At 35.0% G+C, this 23,512-nt stretch overlaps 1 protein-coding gene across 1 annotated transcript; it reads left to right on the forward strand.

The window, feature by feature from the left end:
• The first annotated feature begins 1,117 nt into the window (after positions 1 to 1,117).
• Positions 1,118 to 3,406, forward strand: LOC141685581 (uncharacterized). The gene is made up of 7 exons (XM_074490673.1): positions 1,118 to 1,279; positions 1,485 to 1,696; positions 1,798 to 2,128; positions 2,381 to 2,443; positions 2,521 to 2,824; positions 2,940 to 3,203; positions 3,276 to 3,406. The coding sequence occupies exons 1-7, from the start codon at positions 1,118 to 1,120 to the stop codon at positions 3,404 to 3,406; spliced, it is 1,467 nt and encodes a 488-aa protein (XP_074346774.1).
• The last annotated feature ends 20,106 nt before the right edge of the window (positions 3,407 to 23,512 follow it).

Here is a 23,512-nt window from a genome sequence, read left to right on the forward strand (position 1 = left end):
GTCAGATACATTTGCCAAAAGAAAGACCGCCACCAGAATCACTTGCTTCTTTGTTACTTGGTGGTGAAAAATCAAGTCATTTTAAACAGTATATAAGAGTGTACAACAGCATGTTCTAATTCACTTCCACCGGTGGTAAGATTGATAACTCAATAAACAGAGGTAGCTCTCTATATTATTTTTGCTTACAAGGTCAAAACTATCATTTAGTTAGGAGTTTAGTACCGCTGGATGGATCTTGCCCCAAATTTTTCCAGCTCTACATAACACGCAGAATGAGGTTGAGAATAGAATCAATGCAATGTGAGGTGCTTGTGAGAATATTGATCTAGATATTATCAAGGAACTTTTAAGTATGTTAGACAAGAACAATGAGTTACTCAAAACTTTTCACATGGCTCGAAATCATTTGAAAATGAAGATCTAGATGAGTTTAAGTTAGTCCTCATATCATCTTAATCTCTTAGCGGGTGACCAAACCCTATTACCCCATCTGATGAAGTTGATGCTTTCATTATTAGTGATGATAGGGATACCGGTGGTTTTAGAGACATGGTTGTGAATTCCAAACAAGAAGAATTGAAGAGGATATATGAAACAGATCCACATTTCATGCAGTTAAAATATCCACTACTGTTTTCTCGGGGAACCGAGTGGTATCATAATTGTATACCTCTGATAAGCAATAAATACTTTGAAATAGAGAATTTAGATGATGAAGACCTTGATCCTGACTCGACACAAAGGCGACATGTTTCACTAAGAGAGTATTATTGTTACAAGATTATGATATGCACTTCTGAAGGTATTTATTAGAAGTAAGCTATGTGATTAGAATATAAATTGTGTAATGAATTAGTGCATAATTTTCACCATCGTATCATTAATTTAAGGTTTAACGCCACATCTTGCCGGACGTTTGTGGCAACAGTATGTTGCAGATCAATTTGCTGCCATTGAATAATATAGATTAGACTGGGTTTCAATGCATCAAACTACCATCCATGCTGATTTATATAATTCTGTACATGATGCTCTCAGTAAACGAGACCGTGATCCAATGCATGATGGAAAAGCTGTTATACTGCCTGCTTCATTCACTGGATCTCAGTGATACATGTCTCAATACTTTAAGGATTCGTTGGAGATATGTCGTGCAATTGGTCTTCCATCCTTATTTCTCACCATGACGTGCAACTCAAAGTGGCCAGAGATACAAGAAATGCTTAAAATGTTGCCCAATGTTGATCCTGTCGATGTACCGAATATTGTTTCCCGTGTATTTAAACTGTAGCTTGATCAGCTATTAGATTTGATTAAAAAGAAGAACTACTTTGGAAAGTGTATAGGAGGTATATTTTTGTTATTGGACACCAACAATTTTATATTAAATTTTTGTAAACATATCTACACATGCATAAATTTAATAACATATTTTTCCTTTACTTATCTTTTGCACAGTTATGCATGTAATTGAATTCCAGATGTGTGGTTTGCCACACATGCATATGCTAATCTGGCTGAGCCCCGAAAGCAGACCTAATTCTATTGAAAAGGTCGATCAGTTGGTTTCTGCTGAAATACCAGATAAGAATTCAGTTCCAATAGCATATGAAGTTGTTAAAAACTACATGATGCATGGACCCTGTGGTAAAGACTTATACACATCTCCATATATGGTCAAAGGAAAATGCATGTGTTATTTCCCAAAAAGCTGTGAATAAATAGAATGATACATATGTTATGTAAAAAGTCTATTTTATCATTAATCTCAATGCATGTATATTGTTTTTGCAGATTTAATGGTAATACCTATTTTGACGATTGTGGTTTTCCTGTTAATCGGAGGTGTAACACTGGTAGAGTTATCAACAAAAAAGGGATCAACCTTGACAATCAATATGTAGTGCCATACAATCGAGATCTTATATTGCAGTTTCAGTGTCATATAAATCTGGAAATTTGCAATAGTTCAAGATCGTTGAAGTATCTCTTCAAGTACTGTTTGAAGGGTCATGACACGGCTACAATATTGTTGAAGAAGAAAAGTAACAAATTAGGTAACGAACAAACTACAATATTAGTGAAGAACTTGAATGACGTCAAGAATTTTCTTGATGGTAGATATGTTTGTGCATCTAAGACATCTTGAAGGATTTTTGGGTTTGACATTCACCATCATTCCCTAAGTCTTGATCGCTTACCAATACATTTTCCCGGTCATAAGTACTTGAATTTTCAGAGTTCTGCATATTTGGAGAATGTGTGCAATAACGCGACTTCCAAAAAAAGTAAACTAGAGGCTTGGTTTGTAGCTAATAGTGAATTTTTACAAGCTCGAAATTTTACATATTCTGACTTTCTCACTCATTTTACATAGATCAAGAAAACTGATAAATGGAAGCTTAGACAAAGAGGTGATGTTGTTTGGAGGTTAGCAGAGGTTCATGCAACAACTGGTGAATTATTGTATCTTCGAATGTTGTTACTTAGATGTAAAGGTCTTTATCTTTCACTCAGATACGAACTATTGATGGAACTACATATGATACATTTAAGGAAGTATGTGGTGCTCTTGGTCTGTTAAATAATGACAAGCAGTGGCATGATGCTTTGGAAGAAAATGCAGTCTCAGCTATGCCAACCCAAATTAGGGCTATGTTTGTTAACATCCTGGAAAATTGTTATGTGTCTGATCCGCTTGCGCTATGGGAAAAACACTGGCCAACACTGTCAAACGATGTTATATATATGAGGCGCAAGATTTCAGATAACATTCATTTAACATTGTCTGAGTATGAAATCCAGAACTATGCTTTAGCAGGTGTGTGATCATTATTAAATAACTGATACGTCCGTTAGTTTGTAGCATTACTTTTATTGTTGTTTTACAATTGTTTAGTAAACTAATGGACCATTTACCATCGTTTTTTATGCAGAGATTGAAAAGTTGTTAAATAATGTTGGGAAGTCCTTAAGAGATTTTCATATGATGCCATTTCCTGACGAACAATTTTTTCACAAATTTGTCAATCGTCTCATTGTTGAGGAAACTAGCTACAATAAAGAAGAAATGAGACTTAATCACGAAAAAGCTCATAAAAATATGAACTCAAGGAAACTAGATGTATATAATACAGTTGTTGATAATGTGAACAAAAGTAAAGGTGGAATGTTTTTTATTTATGGGAGTGGTGAATGTGGTAAAACGTTCCTTTGGCAAACTCTTTGTTCAAGTTTTTGATCAGAAGGAAAGATTGTTTTTCCCGTTGCAGGATCTGAAATTGCTCCTACACTTCTTCCTGGTGTCCGAACAGCTCATTCTAGGTTTAAAATACCAATGAAATTAGATCAGAGTTCTATTGCTGGAATAAAACATGGTACAGACATTGTAGAGTTGATATAGCACACAAGTCTTATAATATGAGATGAAGCTCCAATGCAGCATTGCTATGCATTTAAAGGTGTGGACAGAAGCTTGCGAAACATAATGGTTGCCGTTGATGTAGAACGAGGAAAAGACCCTTTGGTGGTATTACAGTTGTTTTTGGTGGCGATTTTTGACAGATATTACCTGTTTTGCCTAAGGCTGGAAGGGCTGAAATAGTGAATGCATTGTTAAACAAATCCCGGCTTTAGAAATCTTGCACGGTCTTTCTTCTCAGTCAGAACATGAGATTACATTCAGGTAATTCTGATTCCAGGAAATAAAGTAATAGCTGACTTTAGTAAATGGTAACTTGATATTAGAGATAAAAAAATGAAACAACCCTAAATCCGGGGTCGGGGATCCGGGTTGTCACGAGTTCCATTTCCATTAATAACACCCAATCTTAATAAAAATCAACTACTCTGTACTGTGACCCCACAATAAACACACACACCACAAGTTATAGTCTCAGAGATGAATATCCAAAAATAACACGAGTCATTTTATTCCACAATTATATGCCATTACACCTTAAAAGGGTTTCTGAATAAATTTACATTTCTTTGCCATTATTACAATTGATAAAGATACATAAGTCTGGTACATCAAAATTTGAAAGCCTAGCCTATTGGTAGTTCCTACCTCAGATACAGCGACATCAACGCCTATAGGAAACTGCGGAACATTTCATATCCGCTCGTGAATTGAGAGTTTGGTCCTGTTCATCTTGTTTATCTGATGTTGTGTGATGAAAGAAGAAAGCAAGGGTGAGCAACAACGCCACCAAAATAATATATATAATGATTTACAATATATGAGCATTCTCATAGTACTCATGAAAGTCTTGGTCAAGAAGAAATGAACCAAGTTTGATATCTTACCGCGACCAAGTCGCAAAATATTCAGTATATATGTATATATACTTTTCAAAATCTTGGAAGTCCTCTTCCATGCATAATATACACAGAGTTCTAGTTTATAACTGTATAAAAATATCGTTGCAAGGTGATCTCATATATCTAACCTTGTCTCAACGTTTTTCTGAAAATCTTTGTCATGCATAAGATAATCATTTACTAGATATAAGTTTAAAAGATGAAGTTACAAGATACTCCAATATACTTATATCTTTTCCGAATACTACTTGAACTACCACCGTTCAAGTTATAATTAGTTCATCCCATAGATTAAGCTACAAGACAAAACTTGTATAGAATCAATCTTTAAAATATTATCAAAATAAAATGAAGTTACGAGATACTTCATTTGATGCAAACAACATTTTGAAAGCTTGACCCTGCCAACACTCAACTATCACCCAACCGTAGCCTTTCTATCGAAGTGCTCTGGGTAGTGTTGTAGAAATATCCAATTGGATGATGAACTCATTACGGGAGTTTGTCGCGCCAGGAAGACCACTTACGACGATCAGTCGTAGTAGTGCAACCCCACCATTTTCTACATGTAGAGGAGAACCTGTCGAATTTACTTGTCAACCGAACACTGGACTCATAAGGAATGGACCGTCTTAGCGGAACATCTGGGCCATTTGGGCCAATATAATAAGGCTGGGCCGGCGCTACTCGACCACTTACGCCACTCTTAGTTCAGATGAAATCCATGACCTTGAAAAGTAAAGCTCGTTCTCCCTTTCCCCAAGTAGAAACTTGTTGATATGGCTCCACTAAGAAGTCGTATCTAGATGGAAAGGAAAACTCACCGATATTTCCCAGGAGATGCCTGTTAATGGATTAACTTGTTCCAAGAATTCTACTTCCCGAGTGTTGGGTAAGTAATCAAAAACTCTTTTATCAGAATAGCAACCTTGTTGCGAATATAAAATACACCACAGAGCCGGATCCCTCAGGTTTTGTTTGAGTATTTAAATCCCCTTCGAAAGGAGGATCTTAAATATAAAAATGAGTTTTGGGATCCGCCCTAACCATTAAAAATCATTTTGAAGACTCGAAAACATTTTTAAGAATGTTTGGAGTGATGCTGATTTAATAAAATAAATCAGTCCCAATATATTAGAAAATATCTGAATATTATTGTTTAAATAATATTCCCATAAAGAGTAATCTTTATAAAAATAATTGAAGTAGAAGTTTTAAAACTTATACTTTATTCGATTTATAGTTTTGAAAACTATATCTATATATATATAAATATATATATATATAATATACTCGGGAACATAGATTCCCGGTTTTAGAAAATGGTCACCTTTAGGGTCCCCTATACTAAGGGTATACGCAACTACTGCTTATCTCTAGCATAGGTATTATGCAACTTATAAGCAATTGAATCAACAATATATATCAAGATTACGAAACAGACATGCATATATACCATATCACATGCTCCAATATATCGCAAGATTTGCTAATTAACCACCATGCATCTATCACAAGATAATGCATATACATATGTACATCACAACAACAGTATAACGGGTAGAAAACTTGCCTGAGCGACTGGGGGTGATAAATGGCTTGGGACGAGTCTGGTAACCTATAAACAACATATAAGTTGATATTAAACCAAAGTCGCTTATGAATCTATACTTTAACCAATTAGACCCTAATGTTCGCTTTTGTGCTTAATGATTCACTTAAGTCGCTCGAGTACCCTCGGCTCCACCATTTTTAATAAATTAACCATTAAGGGTTTTAAGGCGATTCTTTCGCGAGTGACTTACCAACTGCCTAATACACTTTACATAAATGATTCATACTCCAATTAGTCTTTAAGGTCTTTAACCTATGTTTCAAAGTAAGACGAGGGGTAATGGTTCGTTCGCGAAACGCCGTTACTTAAAACGATCGTTTCTCCTAAACCGTATATCGGATTCAAACGAACCACATATCAAAACGAAGCTCGTAACATGAAATATCTAATCATGGTAATGGTAAAAACCTAACAGTGAGTTCTCGGGTCCTGATGTTAAGAACAAAAACAGTCTAAAGTAAATCGGACATTACGACGGCTATGTTTACGCGATTACCAATTTTTATTCTACTCCAAATCAATCACAAACCAACCACAATTCAACCATACAAACAAACTCCATCCATACATCACTACAACAGCCCCAACACCTCAAGTTTTTCCAATTTATATTAATCTCAAACATGAACTAAAACTATTCTTAAGTTCTTTAACTAATTACCAAGATTTACAACTCCAAAAACATCACAAAACCAACTAATCTCTACATACACAACAATCAAGCCTCTTATGAACTATAATACTCATATTAAGCTCTTAACATTCAATAATAAAGCTAGGTTAAGAGATTATACCTTCCTTGTGAGTGGGAGTAACTAATTAGCTTGGAATCACCCTTGAAAGTCCTTACCCAAGCTTAATTTAAACAAAAACTCAAGAACAAAATGTTAAGTTTTTGAAAAACACTATCCACCCTCTTCTTCCATGAATTTTAGGAAGAGATTGTGAAGGAATTTGAAGCTCAAACTTATAGGATAGCTATATCTATGTATATGGAGTCTTAGATAATTACCTCACTAATTAACAAGGCTTGGATCTTGGATTTTGGATTTTTTCTTCTTGAAATATGAAAAGGACCGAGAGCTTTCTTGAAGAAAAGTGAAGTCAACTTTGTGTTTTGGTGAAATGAATTGTTGGTTGGTTGTTTTTGGCTTTTGTTTTAATTATTTACCTTTTAACCATGGTGATTTTGTGTGGTTCTTAATCAACCAACCTTCCTTCCTTTTTGGTCATGCTTAGGTCATCATTCTTATGTCATCTTCCCATGCCTGTCCTCTTCTTATTAGTTTGATAACATCATCCTCACTAACCTCTTTGATTAGCTCCTAATTACTTGGCTAATGACCGCTGATCTATTATACGGTTCGCTTAACTTTCATTTTCGTTTATCGTTTGAGGGATCATACCCGGGATCTTATTACTTGGGTTCCCTTAACCTTTATCAATACATTATATTCCTTTTATGATCCTTTCTTATAATCCTTGAATTTAAATCCTTTTTATCCTGTTCCCTTATACTCAATTCTTTCGGTATCTGGTGGATTTTCGGGAAAAATCAAAGTGTTCGAATTTGGATTCTGACGATCTTTACATACACTTATATCCCACATAAAGTACTAATAAGATCTCAGAATAACAATAAAAGAACCCCTACATAGTGTGGCATGGAAAGTTTTCTTATTCAGCATAATCAGCAAAACACTATTCATAAGGGTTACTAAAAGTTCAAAAATTTTGGGGTTATTACAGTCTCCCCTCCTTAAAAGGATTCCGTCCCGGAATCAGGAAAAATGAATAGGGATACTTTCTTAGCATTGCACTTTCTAACTCTCAAGTCAATCTTCCCACATTGTGGTTCTACCATCAAACTCTAACTAGTTTGATAGCCCTTCTCCTAAGCACTTGTTCCTTTTCAATCTATAACCCTTCCTGGTTGCTCCATATAGGTTACGTCGGGTTGCATGTCTATGCGCTCATATGCCCCTATTTTTCTGGCATCCGAATTATACTTCCTTAATATTGATACGTGGAACACGTTATGAACTTGCTACATGTTCGGGGGTAGGGCTAGCTCATATGCTAACTTCCCAATACGTCTTAATACCTCAAAGGGTCCAACAATTCGTGGGCTTAGCTTTCCTTTCTTTCCGAACCTCATCCATCATTTCCAAGGGATACCTTTAACATTACTAGGTCCCCTATTTCCTATTCCTTGTCCTTTCGTGTCGAATCAACATACTTCTTATGTCCATCTCGGGCTACTACCAGTCGTCCTCTGATTAGATCTATTATATCCTTGGTCCTTTGGACCACTGCTGGTCTGAGCATCTTTCGCTCTGCAATCTTCATCCTAACATAAGGGAGATCGACATTGTCTTCCCTCAAAGATCTCATAAGGCGATACCTCGATACTGACATACGATCGATTATCGTGAGAAAACTTAATCCGCGTTAAGTGATCATTCCAAATTCTTTCAAGTCTATTGAACCGACTCTCATCATAGCTTCTAGCATTATAGCTTTTGCTTCTCAATACCCATTCTTTTCCAGTTCGTAGTCGTTACTATCTTCCGTACATAATACTATACCGGTTACACTTTTGCTCGTTAGCGTTCTATAACCTTTTAATAACCACGTCAACCTTAGTATCACGAACGTGTTAGAATCAGAATACCACCGTATTGATACTACTTCCTTTCTAGTTGCTTCTATCTTCGAAAGCTTGATCCATCATATAGAAGTAAAGGAATTTATTGAGAGATCACTATGATCATGAACACTTGTTCTATTGCATAGTTAGTACAGAAGGTGGCCAGCCTTTAGTACTTGACAAGCAATTAAACAACATGTGGTATCCTACTAGGCTTCTATCACACAGATAGATAGTCATTCGGCAATACCTCCCCTTCTGGAAGGGTTGTTCTTCTCAGCTTATATGAAATGAAAAGGAGAGAAAAGAACGAATTGAAGAGAATTGTATATATATAAAATATGCTGCCACAAAATATCTGGCTTGGAATCTACCTCTGAACTATAGAGGTTTATCATAGAAGAACAAAACATATATGTATATATATCAACATTAAGTATTATAGCATCGCATTTCACATGCCTAAATATTTATGCTATTTCGTCCATCATTCTATGGACCCATGCTCTTGCTCGAGCTCATAAACACTCACCATTGAAACTCCCTTGACAACGAAAATCGAATCTGGGATTTCATTCTAGACATCATCGTTACTAGAATTCTATGCTTGCATCGCAACCTTCCTCGTATAGTCATACGACCCTCTATTGATAAGGAGGAATAAATATTCAATAGGTAAATAATCTACTTAATTAGTCTATTCAATGATAACTTATACATCACCATGACCCGATTAGTGGTACTCAATCTCAACATTCATTACAATACAACTCTCACCGTTGTCATTATCTCATTATTCATAGACTCATTGGAGCATTACTATGGTCCACCACTGACCTACTGTAGTCATTCGCTTTCCATGAAGTCTTAACAGCTAACAATAAAGAGTCCATACATATCGTATCAAATTCTTCTAAGGAGTTAACATAATCACCATTCATAATTCATGAAGAACACTCCAAATTCTGACGTACTTTCATGACATGAAGCAGATAAAATTGCAGAAGAGTTTCAATCAAAGCAACGATAGTAGGTTAATACCATTCTTAATCATATGTCTTAAATAGAAGACTTAACTCAAAGGTTCGTCTAGTCCTTTTTGAAACATGGTCCTGGCTTATCTCAAGATAGTACATTCTGAGATAGATAGCCCGCTCATGGCGATTACACGAATTAAACCTTTACCAACTACTATTACGGTTGGGTATTGCACAGTCATCAGAAGGAATGTCAATCTTCCAAACCATAATACAACCTTCACAGCTTTAACCATCATCACTGTATTCCTTTGGCACAAGCGCCTATAATTATCCTCTTACCTTTAAAGTGTCGGCCACCTCTTTGGCCTTTCCTGATAGTAAAATTTCCTTACAGTCAATGTCATTTTAACCACCTCCAAAAAAATTTTCTACCTTATTTCAATCACTGCTTATGTGAAGATGTTTTCTTTAAAATCTGATGAGTAAAAAAAATTATCACCATTTTTCCATAAGTTATTGCCTCAGTCTTTAGAGGTTAATCAATGTCACAACTGACTCTCAATCATACTTAGAACATCTTTTATCTTAGGTCCTAATTGCCCTGAACAATTTCGACCTTTACTGGTTCGATCCATACTTTCTCGTGGTTTAACACGTGCCCCACTTGGCATTATTATAATTACGTCACATTTCCTTTATCAAAATTTCTATTCTTGAGAACTTTGAATATTACCTTTCTCCTTGTAAAATCTCTAAGGTTATCCTTAAATCCTTCATCATGTACACCCTAGGTACAGGGCATATCAAAATACCATTTACTAATACTAGAACCATTGTCTATGTACTTCTGAAAAATTTCTTTACTGATCTTTAAAGGTTGTTGCTACCTTGATCCTTTCCAATTCATACGGTCAAAACTCATGCTGTCCCTATTAAGGGTGGAATGCCAACCTTTATGCATTCCCCTATGATTCATCTCAAGTTATCGAAGTTATATCCTTAATTCCACCTTTAAAAAGGTACTTTCATCCTTCCATGGATAAATCAAGTCATATATCCTTGATAGATTATCTTATTCATCATTCCCACCTCGATAGTCTATTCCTAATTTCATAATAGCATCCTTATTCAAATTGAGGTCAATCCATATGGCCTCCAAAAGATAACAATGGTTATCCGCTTTTCTTTCCTGATTTGGTAATGATAACATGGATTGTTCTGGAAGATATTGGTCATGTTCAACGTGAAAATTTTCTTAATAAATCCTCATTTACCTTTGTTGTTTATCTCAACAGTCATCTCAATATTGGGATATCTTTCCTACCTGGCGTCTCCCTTTCTGGGTATCATGCCACCGGTCTTACACTTCACATTCTTGAAGGTCACTTCCTTCATCCAATTTTCCTAATTTCTTACTTTTTGGTCTACTCAGTCTATCCGCGTCTCATAATTTATCCTTCGAACTATCTCAAGGTTTCCTCGAATCCTCCCAACTTACAGGGGATAAAATATATGTATCTCTTATGCCTTCAACCATCAATTTTAACTCATGGTGAATCATCCTCATCCTGACGATCATATACTTTTCTCTTTCTATTACTACGAGTCTTTAGGGATTCCTCATATCCGACTCCCTTATCATTCCTCAAACTCTATTGCCTTTATGCTCCTTTCCACTTCAGTTTCTTTTTTTTTCCTTTCTATTACAATCATTTCACGTACTCACTAATCATTAACTTCAAACATCACGTCGTTCTGGGATTCTTGTCCTCCAGACGAATCTTGACAACTTTTACAATCTTAGATTTATAATTCATCATATTCATCCGCCTTTGTTCTGGCTCTTAAAGCTTTTACACTATCTCCATAACCTTGGAATTTACTTTCTCAAAAAAATTTTGACTGAACTTTAATCAGTTTATCATAACCTCTTGCTCCGTGCCTTTCTTGGTCTTTCACCAGTGGGTGGTCTCTCTCTTAGGAGGGTAGGTGACAAAACAGTCTTTTGTGATTCGTCAATCATTTAGAATCTCAAATGATTCCTGTATTTCCTTTAGCCAGGCTCTTGCCTCAGCTGGGTCAGCTATTCCCTTGGAACTCTGAGGGCTTAGTGACTTAAAGGTCCTGAAAGAATTTCACACCACATTGTTTCCTCAAGGTGGTGGTTAGGGGTAAAAGTATAAGTTTTGTTTTAGGCAGGTCCATGGATTTCCCAATAGGAGTACCATACTGGTTCTTCCTATCTTGCTCGACTTCTATTTTCTCACTCTAAATATTTCTTCCTACTCCCCATAATTGGGGTCATCTTTTAATTTAAAATCCTCATTTTCCACTTCATTATATTCTGGGTTCCTTATATCTTAATTACGACCTCCCTGATTATCACATTCAAGGTTTTCCCCTAATCTTATTCCTCGTGAGGGCATGATGCTTGGAAAAATTTTGAGAATCTCTGGATATTTGTCTTACTTACTTTGCTTAAATCTTTCCCTCGTTCAGTCCTTGCATGATTGCAAATTATGAATTCTCAAGTTCTATAAACTTCATGACACTCTCTTAAGTGTTAACAGCGCAATTAACAATATGAACTTATCACAAACAAACTGATCTAAACTGAAATTAATGAATATATACTTAACCATTTGTTCGAGGGTACAACAACTAAACACATTAAAGAGAATTACATTATTTGATCTGATCGCTTCTATCCCAAAAGTACTACCATAGATAATCATCTAGTCATTAAAAACTAATCATTCATAACTTAGGCTAATCCTCCAAAAGCGGTGCTGCATGAAATTCTTGTCAGATTGCTCAGACTCTGCACACTATTATGGACCAAGAAATGCGGGCACGCACGACATCCCTAACCTGCTCCATTAAAGCGGTAATGAGGTCTAAGATAGTTGCAAGTAGAGCTGGATCAATCTGACCCTCAAGATGGCCTCTAGCTGTAACACGGGTGGTAGCCTGAATCCTTTCCATTCTATAAGTTAATCCTGCCGGAAGTACCCCGCCCTCAATCCTCGGTGCAGTAAGTCGATCCAACAGATCACTCCTAACATTATGGGCCTCAGACAGGCCACCCAAAGTCATATAATAATCGGCGATAAGAGAAGCCTGAGTGGTAGCATCTAGTAGTCCATGGGGTGCAGGTGGTGCAGGCCCAGGAGATCCAAATGGATAACCAAGCACGGTATCAGGTGACAATGGTGCAGGAGATAAATGTGGCATTTCCTCAGTAGGTGTTGGGCTCTGTACAGGGGAGGGAACAGGAATTGGTGGAACCTCATGGAAGTCTTCAGGAACCTCTGGAAGAGGGTCTGATACTGGTATAATTGGTGCCGTGGAAGGCCCCACTCCTTCTGCCCTCATTAACCTTTGTGCCCTTGGTAACTCTTCATCCTCTAGTGCCACCCTCGCGGCCATTCTTGCTCTGGTAGTCGCCCTGACTACGGTCATCAATTCCTCAGTGATCCTCTCTTCATTCTTGTCAGGATCCTCCATGAGATCCTCTCCAGCAACAATCCATTCTGGGATAACATCCTCAACCGCAACATTCTCAATATGAATTTCATCCGGTCCCTCGTTAGGGTACTCTATCGGATTCACAATTTGATCTCCAACATGTAATAAAACATCCTCATGTTGATGCTCCTGAACCTCAGGATTCGGTGCCCCACTGCCCTATATGAGAACGAACTATGTTGCTATCATAATATTTATAAGGGAACTGTCAGTACTACGTTAGGTATCCCGACTATGAACTTGGCAAGAGTTCTTATTATCTTTGTGAACTTATTATCTTAATGTCACATCATCTCTGAGATTTATAACGCTTAGCTCTGATACCATTTCTATAACACCCCCAAATCCGGGGTCGGGGATCCGGGTTGTCACGAGTTCCATTTCCCTTAATAACACCCAATCTTAATAAACAATCAACTACTCTGTACTGTGACCCCACAATAAACACACACACCACAAGTTATATTCTTAGAGATAAATATCCAAAAATAACACGAGTCATTTTATTCCACAATTATATGCCATTACACCTTAAAAGGGTTTCTGAATAAATTTACATTTCTTTGCCATTATTACAATTGATAAAGATACATAAGTCTGGTACATCAAAAGTTGAAAGCCTAGCCTATTGGTAGTTCCTACCTCAGCTACAGCGACACCAACGCCTATAGGAAACTGCGGAACATTTCCTATCCGCTCGTGAATTGGGAGCTTGGTCCTGTTCATCTTGTCTATCTAATGTTGTGTGATGAAAGAAGAAAGCAAGGGTGAGCAACAAGCCCACCAAAATAATATGTATAATGATTTACAATATATGAGCATTCTCATAGTACTCATGAAAGTCTTGGTCAAGAAGAAATGAACCAAGTTTGATATCTTACCGCGACCAAGTCGCAAAATATTCAGTATATATGTATATATACTTTTCAAAATCTTGGAAGTCCTCTTCCATGCATAATATACATAGAGTTCCAGTTTATAACTGTATAAAAATATCGTTGCAAGGTGATCTCATATATCTAACCTTGTCTCAACGTTTTTCTGAAAATCTTTGTCATGCATAAGATAATCATTTACTAGATACAAGTTTAACAGATGAAGTTACAAGATACTCCAATATACTTATATCTTTTCTGAATACTACTTGAACTACCACCGTTCAAGTTATACTTAGTTCATCCCATAGATTAAGCTACAAGACAAAACTTGTATAGAATCAATCTTTAAAATATCATCAAAATAAAATGAAGTTACGAGATACTTCATTTGATGCAAACATCATTTTGAAAGCTTGACCCTGCCAACACTCAACAATCGCCCAACCGTAGCCTTTCTATCGAAGTGCTCTAGGTAGTGTTGCAGAAATATCCAATTGGATGATGAACTCGTTACGGGAGTTTGTCGCGCCAGGAAGACCACTTACGATGATCAGTCGTAGTAGTGCAACCCCACCATTTTCTACATGTAGAGGAGAACCTATCGGATTTACTTGTCAACCGAACACTGGACTCATAAGGAATGGACCGTCTTAGCGGAACTTCCAGGCCATTTGGGCCAATATAATAAGGCTGGGCCGGCGCTACTCGACCACTTAAGCCACTCCTAGTTCAGATGAAATCCATGACCCTGAAACGTAAAGCTCGTTCTCCCTTTCCCCAAGTTGAAACTTGTTGATACGACTCCACTAAGAAGTCGTATCTAGATGGAAAGGAAAACTCACCGATAATTCTCAGGCGATGCCTGTTAATGGATTAACTTGTTCCAAGAATTTTACTTCCCGAGTGTTGGGTAAGTAATCAAAAACTCTTTTATCAAAATAGCAACCTTGTTGAGAATATAAAATACACCACAGAGCCGGATCCCTCAGGTTTTGAGCGAGTATTTAAATCCCCTTCGAAAGGAGGATCTTAAATATAAAAATGAGTTTTGGGATCCGCCCTAACCTTTCAAAATCATTTTGAAGACTCGAAAACATTTTTAAGAATGTTTGGAGTGATGCTGATTTAATAAAATAAATCAGTCCCAATATATTAGAAAATATCTGAATATTATTATTTAAATAATATTCCCATAAAGAATAATCTTTATAAAAATAATTGAAGTAGGAGTTTTAAAACTTATACTTTAAATGAATATTAAATAACCAAAGATATACTTATACGAAAGTACTATCTTTATTCGAATAATCAAAAGTAAGTTTGATTATCGACACATTATTCTTTAATAAAATAAAGAATAATAATTAGTAAATAATCGGAGTCATAAGTCCTCGAATGAATATTCAAATAATAATATTCATTAAATAAAATAAACTGAGTCATATGTCCTCGAATGAATATTCAAAATAATATTCATTAATAAAATAGACGGAGTCATAAGTCCTCGAATGAATATTCAAAATAATAATATTCATTAAATAAAATAAACTTATCGAATAAACCTTATTCGATTTATAGTTTTGAAAACTATATATATATATATAATATACTCGGGAACATCGATTCCCGGTTTTAGAAAATGTTCACCTTTGGGGTCCCCTATACTAAGGGTATACGCAACTACTGCTTATCTCTAGCATAGGTATTATGCAACTTATAAGCAATTGAATCAACAATATATATCAAGATTACGAAACAGACATGCATATATACCATATCACATGCTCCAATATATCGCAAGATTTGCTAATTAACCACCATGCATCTATCACAAGATAATGCATATACATATGTACATCACAACAACAGTATAACGGGTAGAAAACTTGCCTGAGCGACTAGGGGTGATAAATGGCTTGGGACGAGTCTGGTAACCTATAAACAACATATAAGTTGATATTAAACCAAAGTCGCTTATGAATCTATACTTTAACCAATTAGACCCTAACGTTCGCTTTTGCGCTTAACGATTCACTTAAGTCGCTCGAGTACCCTCGGCTCCACCATTTTTAATAAATTAACCATTAAGGGTTTTAAGGAGATTCTTTCGCGAGTGACTTACCAACTGCCTAATACACTTTAGATAAATGATTCATACTCCAATTAGTCCTTTATGGTCTTTAACCTATGTTTTAAAGTAAGATGTTGGGTAATGGTTCGTTCGCGAAACGCCGTTACTTAAAACGGTCGTTTCTCCTAAACCGTATATCGGATTCAAACGAACCACATATCAAAACGAAGCTCGTAACATGAACTATCTAATCATGGCAATGGTAAAAACCTAACAGTGAGTTCTCGGGTCCTGATGTTAAGAACAAAAACAGTCTAATGTAAATCGGACATTACGACGGCTATGTTTACGTGATTATAAATTTTTATTCTACTCCAAATCAACCACAAACCAACCACAATTCAACCATACAAACAAACTCCATCCATACATCACTACAACAGCCCCAACACCTCAAGTTTTTCCAATTTATATTAATCTCAAACATGAACTAAAACTATTCTAAAGTTCTTTAACTAATAACCAAGATTTACAACTCCAAAAACATCACAAAACCAACTAATCTCTACATACACAACAATCAAGCCTCTTATGAACTATAATACTCATATTAAGCTCTTAACATTCAATAACAAAGCTAGGTTAAGAGATTATACCTTCCTTGTGAGTGGGAGTAACTAATTAGCTTGGAATCACCCTTGAAAGTCCTTACCCAAGCTTAATCTAAACAAAAACTCAAGAACAAAATGTTAAGTTCTTGAAAAACACTATTCACCCTCTTCTTCCATGAATTTTAGGAAGAGATTGTGAAGGAATTTGAAGCTTAAACTTATAGGATAGTTATATCTATGCATAAGGAGTCTTAGATAATTACCTCACTAATTAACAAGGCTTGGATCTTGGATTTTGGATTTTTTCTTCTTGAAATATGAAAAGGGCCGAGAGCTTTCTTGAAGAAAAGTGAAGTCAACTTTGTGTTTTGGTGAAATGAATTGTTGGTTGGTTATTTTTGGCTTTTGTTTTAATTATTTACCTTTTAACCATGGTGATTTTTGTGTGGTTCTTAATCAACCAACCTTCCTTCCTTTTTGGTCATGCTTAGGTCATCATTCTTATGTCATCTTCCCATGCTTGTCCTCTTCTTATTGGTTTGATGACATCATCCTCACTAACCTCTTTGATTAGCTCCTAATTACTTGGCTAATGACCGCTGATCTGTTATACGGTTCGCTTAACTTTCGTTTTCGTTTATCGTTTGAGGGATCATACCCGGGATCTTATTACTTGGGTTCCCTTAACCTTTATCAATATATTATATTCCTTTTATGATCCTTTCTTATAATCCTTGAATGTAAATCCTTTTTATCATGTTCCCTTATACTCAATTCTTTCGGTATCTGGTGGATTTTCGGGAAAAATCAAAGTGTACGAATTTGGATTCTGACGATCTCTACATACACTTATATCCCATATAAAGTACTAATAAGATCTCAGAATAACAATAGAAGAACCCCTACATAGTGTGGCATGGAAAGTTTTCTTATTCAGCATAATCAGCAAAATACTATTCATAAGGGTTACTAAAAGTTTAAAAATTTTGGGGTTATTACAGAAAAGTTGAATGCGTTGATACTCATCGTGCAGATTTTGAAACTGAGTTTGTAGTTCCTGATGACTATGTTGTCAAGAGTCCCTTGAAAAGTCCCATAAAACCCTAATTGATATTATATATCCAAATTTTTAGAATAATATGCATTCACAGGAGTATCTGAGATCTAGATCTATTTTGACTCCAACAAATGTCGTAGTTGATGACATCAATGCGCAGATTCTTGAAAGAGTTCCGAGTAATATGCATACTTATCCCAGCCAAGATTCAATTAAAGACAATGGCGTTGACGATAATGACTTTGATTCATCATTTCCAGTTGAGTATCCGAACTCCATTAATATGCCATGTATGCCTAAACATGAGTTGAAAGTAAAGGTTGGAGCTGTTGTTATGTTGATGAGGAATTTAAATCAGATTATAGTTCTATGCAATGGTACAAGGATGATAGTTACAGGATGCAAAAAAAATAGTATAGAATGTCAAATTCTATGTGGATCTCAAGTTGGTATGAAACATCTAGTTCCAAGAATCGATATGGTCTCAACAGACACGAATTGGCCATTTGAATTTAAAAGAACACAATTTCCTCTCCAAATATGCTTTGCCATGACTGTGAACAAGAGCCAAGGACAATCATTGGACACAGTTGGATTGTATCTTCCTCAACCCGTATTCTCTCATGGTCAGTTATACGTTGCAATATCCCGTGTTACATCTCTAGAAGGACTACATATTCTTATTGATGACGATAATTGGAAAATCACAAATATTATATCAAATGTTGTGTTTGAAGAAGTTTTCTACAACCTTCCAAGATTGTGATCATATTTGTAATAACTAACTTATTATAATTGTTTGACCATGAATATTTTGTACTTGAAGTGCTTATTTCATGGTATGCAATTTGTTTTACAGTTAAATGTTTTTTTAATAATTTTATGTCATTGAGTTTTGTTTGGAAAAAAAAATTATAGTATAAAAAAACAATAAAATAGAATGGCGTGTATATAACAAAGTTGTATAATTAGTTCCCACTAATCCATCTAACTAACTTGATGCCGAACCAATCACATTGGTCCTCATCGTATCAAATAATAATCCATCAAATCAAAGGATATGTTTATGATTCAGTTAAAGGCTGATTGGATTATCCTTTCACAGGCCTTATGTCACGTATTAAAAGGGAAAGATCAATTCCGCAATATATGTTTGTCGTGCACTTCATTCAACAACATGTCATCAATTATCATTCCCGTTAATGTAGGGTAATGTACTACAAAAGGACTATCACGTCGATTTGATATTTTAGGTTCAGTACCTCCATTAAGAATAGAACATGTAAGCTCTCTCATGAGTCATGAGTTTTAAATTCTAATAATAGATCATTCTGTTTAATTTAAATTATAATTTGTTTTCACAGAATCTTGCAGAGATGGAAGCCCTCATGTTTGAACACATTTTAAGTCTTGACAAATCTAGGTCAGATTGGAAGATCAAGGCAAGAGTTACAAGAATGTGGCCTACTGTATCTTCTGAATCAGGAATAATGAAAGGCTGGAATCTCATTCTTCTTGATGATGATATAATTACCTAATCTGTTGATTTCGTTATATATTGATTATGTTTACATTTTCAGAATTAATATTTAAAATTATACTTTGCCACTTTATACTATGTGCAGAATAATCATATTCATGCATTTACTTTTGCTGATACTTGGAAACTGATTGGGAAGAATGTTATTGAAGGAGCTGTTTATATTATTGAGACGTTTATGGTTAGGGATGTTTCTGAGAATTTAAAGCCTGTTTCCACAAACACATCTATAAGATTTACAAATGCTACCACTTTCCAACCATGCACCGATCATGTTATGATTCCAAAATACAAATTTGAATTTATGGATTTGGGTGATTTGATGGATGAAGCCAAAAAATATGGTCCCAAAGAGAATCCAATTGGATTATCATAATCCAATTAATATTATATTTTTCTAATTAATATTATATTTATATAAATTATAGAAAAATAAATAAAAAACTATTAAATATGAATATTTTAAAAACTAATGATGTGGGGCCCACTGGTGGGGCCCATTTTTTGTCAGTTAGTATACCTATTGCAACACCAAGTCTGTGTTGCTATACTCTGAAAATCTTGTTGCAATTCATATCTATAGCAACATATTTTGTTGTGTTGCCATAGATTAACATTGATGTAAGGGTAGATACCTATAGTGACGGCCTTAGAACCAACACCGAAAAAGTGTTGCAATAGACCTTTTTTTGCCTATGGCTAGGGGTGGCAAAAAATGGATATGGGTTGGTTTTGGGTAATTAAAAGTGGATTTGGATTGGGTCATGACCCAAAAACATATTACACCCATATTTAATTTAAATAGAGTTTAAATATAGTTTGGGTCAAAATAATATTGGGTCAAATATGGGTAATCCAATTTTTTTTAGAAATTATACTATATATAAGAAAAGTATATATATCTCAATTATATGTTGTGTACGGATGTATAGTAATTCATAAGTCATATAGTTACTCATAAGATATACACGGTTTGTTAATACATACAAGGATTATTTATGTAAATTAACATTATAAAAAATAAGTACATCACTCCACTATGTACAGTAAATCCATTTGTCTTTATAACAGGCGGCTAACACGGCTACGACGTAAGAAATCTCTGCCGAATCATTAGATGAGTGAAAATATGGATGAAAAATGAATATCTCAGTTTAAACCCAATCTCAAGAGTAAATATGTGATTAAAACCCAACCTGCATACATATTATTATGTGTGAATTTGTGTTGATCCAAAAACCCAAAATTTGGGTTGGATTGGGTTGGTTAATTGGGTTTGGGGCTAAATTGCCACCCGTACCTATGGCAACATTTTTAGGCGTCTATAGCAACACAATTTTGGTATTGCTAAAAGCAATCTATGGCGTAGTGCAAATTTGCTATAGGTTACTTCCTCTTTACTATTTGTTTTAGTATTATTTTTATTAACAATTTTTATAATAGTTTTGACTACAATCCATGTGTTTATATATTGTAGATATAATTGGAGTTGTTGAAGACTTTCTTAAAGTAAGCAAAATCCCCACTATGTTGGAGATAGGGATACTGTTCGATTCAAAATTTGTGATGCAAGGTTATTCTTTTAATTCAGCATATAATTTTTTATTCCTTTTACATCGTTATCAATTTTTGTACTTTGCTCTATAATTAATTAAATGCTTACTTGATTACATTATTGCAATAAGCACAGGGTTGGTATATGGGGAGATATGGCGAAAGTTGTCAGTGATCAATATGAGGAATATAGTCATGAGGGAAATGTTATTGTAATCCTGACGAGCGCAAAGCTAGGAACATACAACGGTTTGATCTTTAGTATTTTATGCTATATACTAATTTATCAGTAAGGTTACACACGGTTATAATAAATTACATTAGATGTAAAATACATATTGCTTTAAAGCTTTAGATACACTTCAAATTATCAGTTTGGCATCCTCGAAAGTGTACTTCAATCTTGACGATGAGTGTGCACTTGAGATGAGAAACAGGTACAATCTTATAAATTTTTATTCCTTTTCCATATTTAGTCAAGATTGCATATCATATGTACATCATGTAATGTGTAGTCTTGAACTTGAAGGCTACAAGTCGTCGAGGGATGATGTGGATAACAGCTATGCGTTAACATTGGCCTCTCCTTACGAGTTTATAAATCTGAAAAAATTAATTGACAATGTTACTACTAGTGTTGAGGTTAATTCAATTTTCACAGCAATGTTAGAGCATTATCTTTGAATTATATGCAATATACTTTTCCTTTATAACACTATCCTCAAAATTATCAATTGTAGAAGAAAATGTATTGTGGTTTCACAATTGCTAAGTTGGAGGAAGGACATCCTTGGTTTTCATATTCATGTAGCAAATGTCATTTAGACGTTGTTGAAGTTGGGAATAGATTTAAATGCGGTAAGTGTAATCGCACTTCTCCAGTGGCTGGAAAAAGGTATTGATACATAGTAAATCATATATTAAACATTTGGTTTGTACATTTTCTTTGGATAACGAAACGTAAAATTATTTAATAATTTTTTTCACTCACAGATTCAGTGTTAAGGCTTTTATTGTGGATCAATCTTTCTCATGGAGCATTCTTCTCATAGATCGTGTTGTGAAACGGCTGATAGGATGCTCCACTTCACATCTTTATTTGATGCAAACAAAGGTTCAATCAATTATTTTTTTAAAATTTGTTTCCAGATTATAATTTTTTTCCAATACAGACCAATTATTTTTATGACTTAATTACCAAAACAGGAAAAGGTAGTTGCTAAAGTGTTTCCTGTATTTCTGCATTACATGGACGAGAAAGAAATTATTGTTTTTGTTGAAGTTCATGCAGCAACAGATGTTTCTGAAAATTTCATCATCAAAGCCCAAGACATGTATGATTCAAACATGTATGCCATGTCAAATTCTGAATCATCCAATCATGTTGAATTCCCTACTCTTGATTTGTTAGAAGTATATAACTTTTTTCATAAATTATTGTGACTGCATTTTTTGGAATATAGTTAAACATTATTGACTAAATGTTCGCATTATAGTCATTTGATCAGGCTGAGAGTTCAAAGACCCCAGGATCTTGTAAATCCGTCAGTACGAAGATAAAAATGGTAAATAGTAATAATAGCTTTTGAGTTAATCTGTTAATGTATGTGTCTCTTACATCATATGCTTTAATATTACAGGAGAAATGATGAGGTGCATCTTTTTTGTGGCATGGATGCGACATTCGATCTGGAAATTCAATTTCCTAAGTTCTTATTTATTAAATTTCCTTATCACATTGAACTCTGAACGCTATTTCCGGTTGTTCCAAGTTTGTTTTTCTATTAGAATCTATCAAGATTGCGCTTTAGTTTTGTTTGTCGTCTAATTCATACTTTTGGATAATCACATTTTTCATATTTAATGAAATTTTAAGAGGAACACCAAATTTTAGATGCCTTTTTTAGTTATATTTGTTACGGGTAGTTAATCTGATATAGTCATAACTGTTTCAAGTTAGTTATTAAGGCAAAAAATAGTTTTATAAATAAAACTCAACAGCCATTCCCCAATAGTCACATCTCTGTACTTTTTTTGTATTTATATATGTGTGTCATTATATTTGAGATTAGTTGGTCTTTAAACGTTTTATTATGAAAAAAAGCATGGAATAGATAATCATGGAACATGTTGAATATGTATGGCAATTCCCTGCTCAAGGTTGGATCAAGATAAATGTTCACAGTGAGTTCCTGCAGAATGCTCCTGAAGGTCAGAATAGAAATGGCATTGGCGTTATTGTGAGAGATTAAAATGGCCTTCTTATTCAATTAACATATGGCACCATTTCAGGCCTAACTAATTTGAATAGTGCTTTATGGGCTGTTTTGATAGGAATGCGTAGAGCATTTCAAGACCATTATGAACGTGTTATCATTGAGACAGATAATCCAGGCTTACCGTGAATGCAAGGACTACAAAGAGGATGGATTAACACTACATACTAGGAGCACTTTCAGATTTATCCTTTCACGTCTTAATGATCCTAACATTTTTTATAAAATTAATTTGGTATATCCACAGAGGAACTCTGTTGCAAGATGTTTGGCACCTATTGGTAGATAAAATCTCCACGATTTGCAGACATTGGACCGACCTGTTGACAACATTCAAGAATTTTTTAATATGGATTTAGGAATTGGCCCTCCATAAGCCCGATTTCAAGATGTTGAAATTAATGACCCTGAACCTGTTCAAGATGG

Source organism: Apium graveolens, chromosome 9 (genome assembly GCF_009905375.1).
Source record: "Apium graveolens cultivar Ventura chromosome 9, ASM990537v1, whole genome shotgun sequence".
NCBI lineage: Eukaryota > Viridiplantae > Streptophyta > Magnoliopsida > Apiales > Apiaceae > Apium > Apium graveolens.

What these genes read in the sequence shown, in the direction of transcription:
- LOC141685581 (XM_074490673.1), top strand. Translation starts at nt 1,118, where the DNA reads ATGTCTCAATACTTTAAGGATTCGTTGGAGATATGTCGTGCAATTGGT. An exon ending in TACCGAATATTGTTTCCCGT is followed by an intron (nt 1,280 to 1,484) that starts GTATTTAAACTG and finishes ATTGAATTCCAG; the next exon opens with ATGTGTGGTTTGCCACACAT. An exon ending in ATGGTCAAAGGAAAATGCAT is followed by an intron (nt 1,697 to 1,797) that starts GTGTTATTTCCC and finishes TTGTTTTTGCAG; the next exon opens with ATTTAATGGTAATACCTATT.